General features: G+C 38.2%; 2 protein-coding genes across 6 annotated transcripts; both read left to right on the top strand.

Annotated features, from left to right (window-relative positions):
* Positions 1-8,810, top strand: LOC121771754 (SPX domain-containing membrane protein At4g22990-like). Of its 3 annotated transcripts, XM_042168619.1 has the most exons (12): positions 11-155; positions 332-512; positions 710-768; positions 1,141-1,261; positions 1,937-2,248; positions 2,408-2,512; positions 2,614-3,068; positions 3,704-4,005; positions 4,607-4,776; positions 7,058-7,248; positions 8,004-8,137; positions 8,326-8,810. In XM_042168619.1, the coding sequence occupies exons 3-12, from the start codon at positions 716-718 to the stop codon at positions 8,562-8,564; spliced, it is 2,082 nt and encodes a 693-aa protein (XP_042024553.1). In that variant the 5' UTR covers positions 11-155; positions 332-512; positions 710-715; the 3' UTR covers positions 8,565-8,810. The 3 variants fall into 3 exon arrangements, with proteins under 3 accessions (XP_042024554.1, XP_042024552.1, XP_042024553.1); XM_042168620.1 differs by lacking the exon at positions 332-512 and having other exon boundaries at positions 1-155; XM_042168618.1 differs by having other exon boundaries at positions 9-512.
* Positions 8,811-9,821: 1,011 nt separating this feature from the next.
* Positions 9,822-14,197, top strand: LOC121770596 (protein HOTHEAD-like). 3 transcript variants are annotated; one of them, XR_006043769.1, is made up of 6 exons: positions 9,822-10,195; positions 11,227-11,868; positions 12,196-12,584; positions 12,848-13,413; positions 13,513-13,631; positions 14,042-14,197. XR_006043769.1 is itself a non-coding variant. In XM_042167349.1 (6 exons), the coding sequence occupies exons 1-5, from the start codon at positions 10,114-10,116 to the stop codon at positions 13,553-13,555; spliced, it is 1,722 nt and encodes a 573-aa protein (XP_042023283.1). In that variant the 5' UTR covers positions 9,822-10,113; the 3' UTR covers positions 13,556-13,585; positions 14,042-14,197. The 3 variants fall into 3 exon arrangements, 2 of the variants coding, with proteins under 2 accessions (XP_042023283.1, XP_042023282.1); XM_042167349.1 differs by having other exon boundaries at positions 13,513-13,585; XM_042167348.1 differs by lacking the exon at positions 14,042-14,197 and having other exon boundaries at positions 13,513-13,668.
* The last annotated feature ends 1,048 nt before the right edge of the window (positions 14,198-15,245 follow it).

Raw genomic sequence — 15,245 nt, 5'->3', positions numbered from 1 at the left:
AAATTCCAATTACAGGTTCGTGTAGCTATCCATTTCTCTAGTAAAAAATTTCATAATCGTTGCTCTTTGAGTCTATGCCGACAACTATAGTTCAATTCTGCACCAGCCACCAATTACTTGCATAGCTGATCAAGTTTGAACACCGATTGATTCCTGTGAGTTGAACTACTCAACTACCTACGCTGAATTCATCAAAATTGAGTTGATATTTGTTTGTTGATGTTCATCTAATTCAAGCCACTTCGATTTCCGGCGGCATCGACTATTACGTCAGAAATATAGTAGTAGTAGCTTCATTTGTTGCCCCTGAATGTTTAGTTTGCAATTTTAGAGTTCATGATGAGACTGGTTTCCGATCAGCGCTTGAGTGGCAGAGCAATCATTTTAACTTTGGATCTCAAGTCTTGTGGAGTAATTGTTTGAGATATAGAGAAGATTCTGGTGCTAGTTGTTTGTGGCTTGTCAAACTCAGTTTACACCAAACTCTCTTCAACAATTGAATTTATCGTGTGGTAAGAGAGTAATATCTGTAGCCATCATGTAGAAGCCGTGCCTTCTACAAGACATTTTTTTTATTTTTTATTTTTCTGGTGTGGATTTGATCTCGAATTCAGTAGTTGTGTTTTCTCTCTTATTAGCACTTGGAAGCCGAGAAACTGTTACCGGCATTCTTTACAACTTTAGTTGATTTTCTCTCATTCTGTTGCAGATAGAGATGGTGGAATTCGGGAAAAAGTTGAAGGAAAGACAAATCCAAGAATGGCAAGGGTATGCAATTATTTACAGTCACGGTGTTTGTTAAGCTGAGAGTCCTTTAAAATGTTCAACTATTGAGGGAATTATAGTTGTTTAACTTACAAATACAGTTTATTTTTATAACAAAACTTATACAGAGTTACTGACAGTTGTTTTAATGGTTGACAAAAAGTAGTAGTAGCCAATTTTCCATATCCTTGTAAGGCTTATGAATGGTTATCCGGGAGTTATTCTTCATGTAAAGTATTGCTCGGAGAAACCTGTACAAGTGGGAAGCTTATGCAGTCAGATGAGAATAGGATCATCGACTCATGATGAAACATACTGCATATGTTGTAGAGTTTTTGTGCTAGCTGTAGTTTGAAATATTTTGATATCGTACAGATTCTACATCAACTACAAACTAATGAAGAAAAAAGTTAAGCAGTACACTACTCAAATTGAATCTGGAGCATTGGATCACCGAAACGCTCTCAAGGATTTCTCAAGAATGCTGGATACTCAGGTAATCAAACTTCATATATGTTATGGAACATAGTCCCATAACCAATGTTCCCTAGTATAGGACTTTGATACTTTTTTTTCTACGAGAATGTGATATGTTCCTTGAATATATGATCTCAAAAATTTTTTTGTGGACATGATGAGTCCATGACATGGCACGTCAGTCTTTCATCTCATATTTTTCTGCTAAGTATAGTTATTTTCCGCTCGAAGTTGTACTTGTATTAGAGGTACAACCATATTGCTGTAAATGGTGCACTCTACCTATCAGGTGCCTGACAGGAATTAAGCCTAAAAAATTGAAAAATTCACTTTCCACTCATGTGTTGACAAAGTTACAACTGGCCTCGGAACTTGTAGAATTTTGAAAGAAAAACAGTTGGGGAAGGAGATCTGCTGTTTGGTTTTATTCACCTTTTTCTACGTTTTCTGTTTCTATGTAATCAACCTTCATGTTTTCTATGGAAAATACAAGATATTATCTGCCTCTCTGCAGGGTGTGTGTGTGTGTGTGTGTTATTGTCTATTTTTTGTACCATAAAGAAGTTGTGCATCTGGACAAGTGAAGCCTAGCATTTTTTAACAAAAGTGCTTGAGAATAAGACAAACCTAACGGCTCTATGTATTGCTCAATTGTTTACATCAGAACTTAGTAAATCTTTTGTTCTCCTTCCAGATTGAAAAAATTGTTCTATTTATGTTAGAACAACAAGGCCTTCTAGCAAGCAGGATTTCCCAGCTTAACAAGCAGCAGGATTCTCTTCAAGAGGAGCCTGATATTTCCAAAATATCTGATCTACGTGAAGCCTACAGAGATGTGGGGCGAGACCTCTTGAAGCTACTCTTTTTTGTTGAAATGAATGCCATTGGTCTGCGGAAGATCCTTAAGAAGTTTGATAAGCGACTGCGATACAAGTTCACCGATTACTATGTGAAAACTCGTGCTAACCATCCTTATTCCCAACTTCAGCAAGTCTTCAAGCATGTGGTAATATGCTTATATGAATATAAATTGCATCCTTTGGCTACTTTTCCCTGTCCATACTTTTGATAGTTTTTTTCCTGACATTTTACTTTAATATTCTGGGGCTTGGCAATTATATTGAAATATGGAACAGATCTTGGCTGACTTGACCAGTGATTGCAGGGACTTGGAGCTGTTGTTGGAGCAATTTCTCGAAATCTTGGAGATCTTCAAGACCGTCAGGGAAGCTACTTATCCATATATGATCAGCCCGCTCTTCCACTCCAGGTATTCACGCGTCCGACGTCAATTAGCTTGACCATATCTTCTGAATCTATTAGTGTACTTCACTATCATGTAATCAATTCTCATGGAGAATAAATTTGCAGGATCCTGTCGTTGACGCCATAAAATCAGCTTCTGACCGATTAACACACTCAACACATTTTCTCAACTTTTTGGCACAACATGCATTTATCATGTATGAAGAGTTGCCTTCTGCTGCCGAGGAACCTCCAAGTGAAGAAAGATATCATTTCATGTCACTTCTTCTAAACTTAGCAAGCACATTTCTCTACATGATCAATACATACATTATTGTACCGACAGCTGATGATTACTCCATGAGCCTTGGGGCAGCACCGACGGTCTGTGGTGTTATAATTGGAGCAATGGCGATCGCACAGATATTTTCCTCTGTGTATTTGAGTGCTTGGTCTAATAAGTCATACTTTGGACCTCTTGTATTTAGCAGCTTAGTTCTTTGTGCAGGAAATGTTATGTATGCAATGGCTTACGATGTCAATTCAATAGCTGTACTTCTGATTGGAAGACTACTTTGTGGGTAAGTATTATATGTGTGTGTGTGTCGTGCATGTGTGTCATGTGTTCACCTGCCTGTGGTAAGTCGATCAGGCACTATTAATTTCTCTTTGAGCATATGTCATATTTTCCTATTTTCTGCAGAATAACCTTGATGCTGTTATATCAATGCTACTTTCTTTTTGAGAACTGTCTTACTCATGCTAGATTATAGGTCTATAGATGCTAGCAGTGTTTGTCCTCTAAGGCGTCCTTGATTGACTCTCGTTGTGCTACCAATTAATGGTATCCATAGTTCCATAATACAAAATTAATGTTTCCTAGTCCACAGATTATTAAATTCTAGAGACAACTCAAAATGACCCCATAATGGATTATTAGGGGTTTAATATTTAGCATTGTCGAAGTTATAAATTGTTAACTTACTTTTCCCACTAAGAGATCGTAGTTTAACATTTGCTATCAACAAATTGAAATATGAAACTCATATCCAAAAAATTGATGGTGATATTGAATATTTATTGTGACAATAATGGTGGCCTTATCTGCCATAATGAATTTGATATTTTATGTATACAATCTGATTGTTCCCTACAATTACTGAACTGTTGTAATTGACTCGGATATATTTCTAAGTTCCATTAAATGAATATGCAGGTTGGGTTCAGCCAGAGCTGTTAACCGACGTTACATTAGCGATTGTGTGCCACTTAAATATCGCATGCAGGCCTCAGCAGGATTTGTCAGTGCTAGTGCTCTAGGAATGGCATGTGGCCCGGCATTAGCCGGGTTACTTCCAATCAAATTCAAGATCTATAAAATCACTTTTAATCAGGAGACTTTGCCTGGTTGGGTGATGGCTGTGCTTTGGTTATTGTATCTAGTGTTGTTGTGGATCACATTTAGAGAACCTGCACGTGATACCGAAGTCGATCCCATCCCGCAGGAACCCAACACCGGTAAGTGTTTCCTATCATGTCTTTCGCAGTGCTTGATTCAATTCTTCCATTTTCGCTGAGTAAACAAAACAAATGTATCATGACTGGTTGTAGAGTCTTCTATAGGGTGTGAAAGAAACCAACAATCCTGTTGTTACTTACTTGATATCATGTTAGTAGGCATAAATAAATAAACTATTCTCGTAATATTAAGTGAAGATTAGAATTGATCCTCCAATAGCACTCGTGATCAGAATTACATATCAATCAGATATTGAGCACCTTATTTTGGAAACCGCAGTTTCACATGAAGCTCATGTCCCACTAATGGAGTTAGTTTCTGGTATCATCAAAAGTTCGGAGAATATGAATTTTTACATGTATATTCTATGTTTCCAGCAATGCTTATTACTTAATGATAGTTCAAATCTTGCTGTGTCTGTTAGTCAGAATGCAAAATAGGGCTAGTTTTTGTGATTAATTGTAAAGAGAAACCAATTCACTCATATCAAATGCTTATAAATACTCCTTTGGTTATCTCTTTCTAGAATTCAAATTATACTGTATTTTGCACCCCTGTAATAAAATAAATGATATTTTTTTTCTTAATTGTTTTGACCAGAAGAACAAGTCTCCCTTGAGAATGGTCCTGCACAACCATTACTTCTGAAGTCAATTGAGAATGAAGAAGATGAAGAGGGGGATGAAGAAAGTGAGGAGGCTTCAGAGGAATCTCGTCGACCAGCCAACTCACTAGCATCAGCTTACAGGCTGCTTACACCTTCTGTGAAGGTAACAAACAAACTTTCTCTATTACTAGAGTAATTCTGTTTAGAAAGCTAAATTACCAAGCCTGATACGGAGTGAAAGACGGCCATGATAAGTTATACACGCGAATTGAAATATGATAGGAAATAGAAATGCAAACTGAAATGAACAACAATAATCCTCTAACGAGGCCCTACGGTAAAATACCGTCCTTAATCTAAACTCAATATTTCATAATCTCTAAAACCTTAAGGGACCTATATATACTACTAAGGAACTAAAGATAATAATTACTATTAACTACAATAATAACTATGTAACAACCCATTAACTCCCCCACTAACTTCAAATAATTACCCACTAATACAATCATCAAGTAACCGTGTATCAATAGCACACCCGGTGGAAATAGCCTTGTCCTCAAGGTTGGGATTGAAACCTAAACATGATTTCTTATTAGGAGGCGGCTCATACTCAAGCTTGAGGACATGAACAAATGTGAAAAATCCCTGAACATTTAAAGGCTATGCATCGAACCAAACAAAGCCTTCTAAGGAGCCGTCATGAGAGAAAGATAATCCGTACATACTCCTGTCTTGACCTTCATGGAAAAGAGATTCTTCACCAGTCTCTACATCCCACAAGCTGAGTTTTGTCAACTCTAGTCGTAGCCAAAGGAAGGTGGATTGGAGAGAATGTCACATCAGAACGTTTAGTAAACCCTTTTGGACCTGAGACCTTCTTTACTTCTGTCACGTTCACGGATTTTGCAACTCCACTTAAAAAGATTACTGGATGTGCTTATGGCGATGCCAGAGTGCTGCACAGGGGCAGAAGCAGTGGCCCCACGTCGGAAGACACAAGGGCTGTCGTAAACTGTGGTACTGGTGGTGGCGAAGGGCTGGACTGGAACGGAGATGTTGGTGCCATATCAGGAGACAACAGGGTTGCAGGGACGCTCGCTGTCTCGTCTGTTGAAATCTCAATGGGCAAAGGTAGGGGCGTGAATGCAGGTGCAGAAATCTGTGCGTCAAGACGTCGCAAAATGCGCTCGATGATAGCCTGCACTGACCGAAGCAATGCATTCCCATATGGAGGTGTAGATGTGGGCGGAGTCTCTCCACAAGTGTGACTTCGGGGTGGTGGAGTAATCACCACAGGCTTTGTTGTTGGTGTAGAAAAGGGAGGCTGAACCATGGGGTTGGCTAAACGGGGGTCTGATTTGTCTAGGAATGAGACATAAGATGGATGCACAGGCAGTTGTGGTGTGTTCTGGGCTGATGTGTTTGGCAATGAGATGTAGGATAGATGCATGGGAGGCTGTGGCGCAGTGTGCAGGATGGCTGAGTTCTCTTCAGTCGTGTTGGTTGGATGGTCGGCCGGAGGTTGTGACTTGTGCTGGGAAATGTTGTGGGGTTTGGAAGGTGACGAGCAACGAACCAGAGGTTCCTGCACAAGGGCATCGAATTCAGTCTGCCAACAAGAGGCAAGGGTAGTGAGTTTTTCAGACTTGGTGTGCAAGGTTTCCATCGCCTTCTCCGATTCGTTGAGCCGCATGCATTCCACGTTCACCACATGCATTCCACGTTCACCGCACCATTTGATACGGAGTGAAAGACGGCCATGATAAGTTATACACACGAACTGAAATATGATAGGAAATAAAAATACAAACTGAAATGAACAACAATAATCCTCTAACGAGGCCCTACGGTAAAATACCGTCCTTAATCTAAACTTAATATTTCATAATCTCTAAAACCTTAAGGGACTTATATATACTACTAAGGAAATAAAGATAATAATTACTATTAACTACAATAATAACTATGTAACCACCCATTAACTCCCCACTAACTTCAAATAACTCCCCCACTAACTTCAAATAATTACCCACTAATACAACATTTTCTTACATTGAGATCTAGAAGATGATTTGAGAAAATGTTATAGCTGTTCTACGTTACTAGAAGTGTGTACTAATACAAACAGTCAGACTGTATCTCAAATAATTCGAGCAATTGTTGATAATTAGAAGGAACATCATGAAACCAGTATCTGTTCTTGAGCTGGACTGGTTTTCTTCTCAGAGAATTATATGCTGCCAGGGAATGTATGAGTTCTATAGGGCTCTACTGAAAAGTTAATATAGCTTCAATAGTATATGCATAGATGATAGTACTAATATTTTTGTAAAACCTTTTTCTCCCAATAATAATGTATCCCTCACCCATCCTAGATTGGATGTGGATAGTGGATATCATGCTCTCCCAGTCTCATGAAGGTTCTACATACTATTGTGCAGGTTCAATTGCTTATTTACTTTATGCTCAAATATGCTATGGAGATCCTACTTTCAGAATCAAGTGTTGTTACAACATACTATTTTGGTTGGACCACAAGCACCGTGTCCATATTTCTTGCCTGTCTAGGTCTTACAGTTCTACCGGTAAACATTGTTGTTGGGAGTTACATAAGCAACATGTTCGAGGACAGGTAATTCTTTTCCTGCCTTGCCAGACCTTGGATCTGTCTTATGATATGGCATTGAACTTTTTCTTAACGTCTCTAAACAGATTCACTGTTGACCATAATTGCTTTTTAAGTGTAACTAATCCAAATGCCACTAGTGGATAGGAAAAAAACATAGAAAGCTGAGTTGTACATGTATTTTCAGAGAATTTCTATTTGCGTGCCACAAAATTCATAGTTATAGTTGTGACCTGGTATTCCGTTTTCCTCGAGCCATTACTAATTAATTTCTTCTGTTTCTTACTCAAACTGGAGCAGCATTTTTCGGATCAAGTTTGAATTAGTGTCCACGTAAATAATGATGGAACAGTGATGCTATTCAGCTATGTAGGTGTGGGTGGGGCTTGGTTGTCCCATTTGGTCAAGATTATATGATCAGCCTTATAAGTTTCTTCTTGAGCAACAACATCAAATATTTCATATCAAGAACTTGCCATAACATGTCATGCTTTTGTTGTATACTCATTGGATTTTAGAAATCTAACCATAAAGTGCAAATCACATAATGATACCTTATAGGTAAGAACCATGATTCAGTGAGGCCCACACTTCTATTTTGTTCATAAATGCTGCATTGGATATGATCCAATTTTTTTGTACTCTGTTCTAAAATCTGATGTTTAATAATTTTAGTCCCTCAATCTCTATGTCATAATGGTTGGTGTGTTCTAGAGGAGATTTTCAACCCAACTAAGCATTACACGATGAACTCTTTGCAGGCAAATATTGATGGCATCTGAAATTGTGGTCTTCCTGGGTATACTATTCAGCTTCAACTTTTTTGTCCCATATTCTGTGCCACAATATGTCGTAGCAGGCCTAGTCATGTTTGTCTCTGCTGAAGTGTTGGAAGGTAAAGCAAATAATTTGAAACATTTTCTACTTCAATCATCAAAATATTTATGTGAATGATTGAAAACAAAGCTGGCCATAACAGTAGTTTCAACTTGTTGCTTAATATTTGCAGTAGTCTTAGTATATAAAACTTACCCAGAAACTGTGATAATTTTAACACTGTGCTGTGATTTGTTATTGTTGCAGGGGTCAATTTGTCTCTCCTGTCCAGAGTAATGTCATCGAGACTTTCCCGTGGGACGTACAATGGTGGCCTTCTGTCGACGGAAGCTGGGACACTTGCACGAGTTGTTGCTGATGCGACGATCACCCTTGCCGGGTTCATAGGGGAGAGTAAGCTCTTAAACATCACCCTACTTCCTTCCCTAGTGATTTGCATCGCCTCAATTGTTGCTACATGCTGCACATACAACAGTCTGTATTAACCACAGCATCACCTCTATTGTTGCTATCTTTGGCCTCAAATCATTTCTACTCTACCACTAGGCCAAATTAAAGTCATCCTAGTTATCTCAAGAGAATGTTATATGCTTTCAAGTAAAGTAAGTATAGATAAATGGTGTGCCATTGATTATTATATACTGTATATCTTTTTGGTTGATTATTATATACTGTATATCTTTTTGGTTGATATATTTGATTATGTAATTAGTACTCCATCTTTGTATTCATCTTGGGATTCTCTTTATCCTTGTCAGTCTTGAAATGTGATGGGACCATTCATAATTTCCACAAGCCATCTCTAATTAGGGCGTTCGATTTGCAAGATTATATCTCGGGATTAAATATATAGTGTGTTTGGTTCATAAGCAATCTTACAACTCAATCCTAGATGAATAATCATGAGATGGACAGTCATAGCTAATCCTCTTCAATTAAAATAATCTCACAACTCAATCCTAAATTATATCTTGATACAATTTTATTTAAGAAATTGAACACCACCACCAATGATTATACCAACTTGAGTTTGGCCCACCACTCCTATCCTCTTTTGAGCAGTGAAATATTGTTAATTGAAAATTTCAATGCCTATTAGTTACAGTGTACGTATTTATTGCTAATTACTAATTAGTTAACTTGTACAGCAACCATGTTGGGTTTGACTTTTTGTTAAGAGGAAAATCAGAAAAATTCAAAATTCATTTATTTATATTTAAAAAAAATTAAGGGAAAAAAATGAAAAAATATTGAAAGTTTATGTATTTACAAACAAATAACCCAAGTCAATATTGCTTTATTATGATTGTTAAGGCGATCAAGTCATTATTGCAACGTTATCAAAGACCATGTTAAAATTAGAGGAAATTTGAGCATTAACTGACAATTAATTCAGTAACTGCGTAATAGCCATTTTTTATACTTCCAACCAGAATGCACACTCCAATTAACCATAATTCCTGAATATTTTCGTCACCGGCCATGTATAACTCGAGCAAGACCTGAAATCACTTTATATTAATCCCACCTAGTATAGTAGTATATCATATCATAATTAACCTAACAGAAATATCTGCTCATTGAGAGTATTATTTCCACGTAGCTACTACACATATACACCTCAAAAAGCAGCATGCAACACTGCAACCCCCACCCACCCTCCAATTAAATTGCCACTAATTCAGGTGCATATATATTTATATGACTCTGAGCGTATCATTATATAAATGCCTCCAAAAAAAATGTACATAATTCTTGAATTTGCTTCTTTTAAGCTCTCATCTTCAACCACCAACCATCTTTTCATTCTCCCAACTTTTTGTGAGCTTAGTAACCCTTCTCAATTCTTGCTCTTCTCCTTATTCAATAATTCTACCCTTATATATATACTTACTTTATACATATATAATATATCAAGAAAGCTTTATATTCTCTAAACTATTTACAGAAATAACTTTTCACAAGTTAAAAAGTCAAAAAAAGAAAGAAAGGAAGAGCAAAATTATTTAGTTTACAAATTCAGATTTTGAAGTCATGGGTTTTTGGCTGTGGAGATTGTTCTTTTTTGCCTTTGCTGAGATTTTGCTCTTTCATGGCTTCTGCTCATCAGAGCCAGGTATATTATTTAACTCTAAATATTTCCTTTACTATTTCTTTTGTTTTCATTTTCTGCATTTAATTAATTTTCCCTATATCTTCTTTTTTGTAAGAATTTTTTTCATCTGTTCACCTACTTACGATTTTGTTTTGACTGAAACCTCATTGAAGTAGTAGTGGATTTCAAAGATTCATTTCAAAATCAATGCTATTGAATGTTTTCTTTCATATTATGCACTTTGATTTATACTATAGTACTTATGTTTTTAACTGGTTATCACTACTGTATTACTTGATTTGCATCCACAAGTTATGGTTTTCTTTTCCATTTCTCACTCTGATTTCATTTTGTAATTTGTAAACATAATTCATTTAATAACTTGTATTTATACCTGTAAATTTAACTAATTTTCACTAATTCATTAATTTGCTGGCATCTACGAGCTACTCCATTTCGGTCAATAAATATTCTTCACAGATATATGTAACTATATTATGTCCCTTTTTATTAATTATGCCCCGTAAAAGCCACAAACTGTCCAACTACTTCTTCCCAAGGAACATTAATTATATATCCAACTATTATCAATCAATCATTTTTAGCTTTATATAATCAAATGAGTCATCTTATCAATTAAAGCATGTTTCTATGGATGAAATTTCATGTAAAAAATGACATTTTTTTCATGGAATTCCATCCCGAGATGAATTATCTACCATACCAAACATGCCCTTAGCTGAATAGTACATAGATATACAAACATATTAAATATAGTGCATGTTACTAATTTCGTTCGAATAGTATATTTTGTGAAAAAGTCAATCATGGCCATTCATTTAGATACATCTGACAACTTTATGTTTATTTAGAAGCCTAGAGACAAGATAGTCACATAGTGCCTTAAAATTCAATTGAAGTTAAAAACAATTGTACCCCAACTTTGGATTATCAATCTTGTATTCATATCTACATTTACTAACTTCATTAGTAAGATTATTAATTAAACATCCAGCTTTACAAACTTTTTTCATGTGGTAAAAAAATTTCAGCTCCAAACTACAGTTTCCTACACCAAGCAACCTCCGCTCCGCCACTCTCCTACTACGACTACATCATCATCGGCGGCGGCACCGCGGGCTGCCCCCTCGCCGCCACCCTCTCCCACAACTCGAGCGTCCTCCTCCTGGAGCGCGGCGGGTCCCCCTACGGAAACCCCAACATCACCAACCTCTCCTCCTTCGGGAGAGCCCTCTCCGACCTCTCCGCCTCCTCCCCCTCCCAGCGCTTCGTCTCCGAGGACGGCGTCATCAACGCCCGCGCCCGCGTCCTCGGCGGCGGCTCCTGCATCAACGCCGGCTTCTACACGCGCGCCTCCTCCAGCTACGTCGCCGCCGTCGGCTGGGACAGCAGGCTGGTCAACGAGTCGTATCGGTGGGCGGAGAAGGTGGTGGCGTTCCAGCCGCCGATGAGGCAGTGGCAGACGGCGGTCAGGGACGGGCTGCTGCAGACCGGTGTTAGTCCTTATAATGGGTTCACGTACGATCACTTGATCGGGACGAAGGTCGGCGGGACCATCTTCGACGGCGAGGGGCGGCGCCACACGGCGGCGGATCTTTTGGAGTATGCCAACCCCAAGGGCATTACCGTCATGTTGCATGCTTCTGTCCATAAAATTCTCTTCACAACTACAGGTATTCTCACCTTTTTAATTTTATTAGGAAAAGTTGCTGGAAAAATCATAAAGTTTAGTCAAAATTTTTCTATTGAATTTAAATTAATGGAAGAATTGAGGAAAAATAATTTCGAAATTATAATTTAAATGACAATTTTAAAAGTTACAGGGTTGATAGTATTTGACCAAACTTTATGGGCTTTTTTGATAAATTTTCTTTATTAATGATGCTTAGATATAGTATTCACCACTTCAAATTCGAATGAGTAACTAATTTTTTTTCACACAAAAAAAATTCTGAGTATAAATTTATGTAATAATAATTGATATTTAAAATTGTGAACAGGGAGGAAGAGGGCGTCAGCTCATGGGGTAATATTTAGAGACGCTTCTGGAAATAAGCACATAGCTTATTTAAATGATGGAGAAAAGAATGAGGTAATATTATCAGCAGGGGCGATTGGGAGCCCACATCTACTAATGCTAAGTGGGGTGGGCCCATTGGACCACCTTAAGGCCCATAATATAACAGTCGTTTTGGACCAGCCTTTAGTGGGCCAAGGCATGGCCGACAACCCAATGAACGCCATATATATTCCGTCGCCGGCTCCGGTGGAGGTGTCCTTGATTCAAGTCGTCGGGATTACCTCCTATGGGAGCTATATCGAAGCCGCCAGCGGAGAAAACTTCGCTGGCGGCTCCACCCACAGAGACTTTGGAATCTTCTCTCCAAGGGTAAGTTTCTACTATAAGTTTACCTTCAACTTAATGATTTAAATTGTGGGGCCTTTTAAAATTAGAAATTTAGTTGCAGCATATAACTATTTTCATGAGTGCCCATTTCATATCTCAAGTCCATTCCCAAAGTCGTAGGGCACATGTGCCCATGTTACACTAAATCAATTCAGTAGATTAAAAACGTTACACATCTAATTCGATACATATCCACCACATAAATGAACATGTAACAATTAAATTCTTGAATTATGTTGACGCAGATTGGTCAGCTCTCAACATTACCACCAAAGCAAAGAACTCCAGAAGCCCTAGCAAAAGCAATCTCAGACATGGAAGCCCTAAACCCCATCGTTTTCAACGGCGGATTCATCCTCGAGAAAGTTCGAGGGCCCCTCTCCCAAGGCCACCTACACCTCGTAAACACAAACCCTAACGACAACCCTTCCGTCACATTCAACTACTTCCAACACCCTCAGGACCTCCAGAGATGCGTGGAGGGCCTGAGGGTGATTGAGAGGGTCATCCAGTCGAGGCCCATGGCGCCCTTCAGATACAACTCCCTCTCCCTCCCCGTCCTCCTCAACATGACTGCTAGCTCGCCCATCAACCTCCTCCCCCACCATGCTAATGTCTCCACCTCGTTGGAGCAGTACTGCAAGGACACGGTCATGACCATCTGGCATTACCACGGGGGATGCCAGATGGGACGGGTTGTGGATTCCGATTATCGGGTTATTGGGATTGATTCGTTGCGTGTTATTGATGGATCCACCTTCCGTGACTCTCCTGGAACTAATCCTCAAGCCACTGTTATGATGCTCGGCAGGTATGTCTAAAGATATATTTCCATTTTATACATGAATGTTTCATACATTTTTGCATGATTTTAATGTATATGCGTGTGTGCTTTGATTTTGTGTGATAGGTATATGGGAGTGAAGATTCTGAAGGAGAGATTGGGAAATTAATGATTGTGCTAGTCTTTTATTTTCTCATACGTAAGAATGTATTCAGAAGGATGGATTGTGGTGACACTTTTTTTTGGTAATGCAATAACTAAATGAATCTATAATAGCATCCACTACGCTGTTCCCCCACCGTTCCTTAACCGTTCTTTAAACCAGGGGCGTAGCCACCGTATGAGGATATGGGGCAATTGCCCCTCCTCATCCACTCATTCGCTTATATATTTATACATAAATTTTTAATTATGTACTTTAACCACACTAAATGCCCCTTCTCAAATACATAAAATTTTCTATGTATTATATTTTTTCTCCTTCTCCAATAAAATCCTGGCTCCGCCCCTGCTTTAAACTACTATTTGCGGGCCCCACTGTACTTTTTAACTTCATTTCTTAACTAAGATATATTTCCATTTTATACATGAATGTTTCATACATTTTTGCATGATTTTAATGTATATGCGTGTGTGCTTTGATTTTGTGTGATAGGTATATGGGAGTGAAGATTCTGAAGGAGAGATTGGGAAATTAATGATTGTGCTAGTCTTTTATTTTCTCATACGTAAGAATGTATTCAGAAGGATGGATTGTGGTGACACTTTTTTTTGGTAATGCAATAACTAAATGAATCTATAATAGCATCCACTACGCTGTTCCCCCCACCGTTCCTTAACCGTTCTTTAAACCAGGGGCGTAGCCACCGTATGAGGATATGGGGCAATTGCCCCTCCTCATCCACTCATTCGCTTATATATTTATACATAAATTTTTAATTATGTACTTTAACCACACTAAATGCCCCTTCTCAAATACATAAAATTTTCTATGTATTATATTTTTTCTCCTTCTCCAATAAAATCCTGGCTCCGCCCCTGCTTTAAACTACTATTTGCGGGCCCCACTGTACTTTTTAACTTCATTTCTTAACTAAGGAACGGAACCTGCAACCCTCCGTTCCTTATCCGTTTCTTAACCGTTCCTTAAATTACTATTCATTCAATTTCATTTTTTTTATTTCCATCCCAATTCAATTAAAACAAACACACTTCATTAAAAAACACACAATATAAAAAAATTACAACTTAAAATTCTAAAAAATAAAAAACACACAATAGATGTTAGATGAAATTTTAAAAAAACACACATTAAAAATTACAACTTAAAATTCTTAAAATTACAACTTCATTTTTTATTTTTATTTCCACCGCCGGAGTTGCCGTCGCCGGACATTTTTTGAGAAAATTGGAGAGGAAATGAAGTTGATTTTAGGAAGAATAGATGTGTAGTTGTGTGTGAAATGAAGATGAATTAAGAGTATTTATAGAGTAAAAAAATAAAAAATAAATAAAAAAAATAAAAAAAGAAAAAAATGGATATAAAAAGGTAATATTACCGTTTACACATTTTAATTTTAATTTTTTTTATAAATTTGATTTTTTTTTAAAAAAAAGATTTATTGCGTCATAAATGACGACTCCCACTCGCGGGCCGGCGAGTGGGCATCACGCACGATGCAGGGGCGGGCCACGTCGCCGAAGCGCGTGGCGACGCAGGCCGTGCCGCGTCTCGCGACGACGGCACACGGCACGGCCTGGGCACGGAACGCATGTCCGCAACGCGTCGCGCCCCCATTTCATTCCTCTGGCACGAAACGCGGAACGCAGCGCGCTTGGTGGATGCTCTAAAGCACTAT

This window comes from Salvia splendens, chromosome 16, assembly GCF_004379255.2.
Source record: "Salvia splendens isolate huo1 chromosome 16, SspV2, whole genome shotgun sequence".
Lineage (NCBI taxonomy): Eukaryota > Viridiplantae > Streptophyta > Magnoliopsida > Lamiales > Lamiaceae > Salvia > Salvia splendens.
The sequence above is the reverse complement of the archived record's forward strand: the minus strand, read 5'-3'. Positions and strand labels throughout refer to the sequence as shown.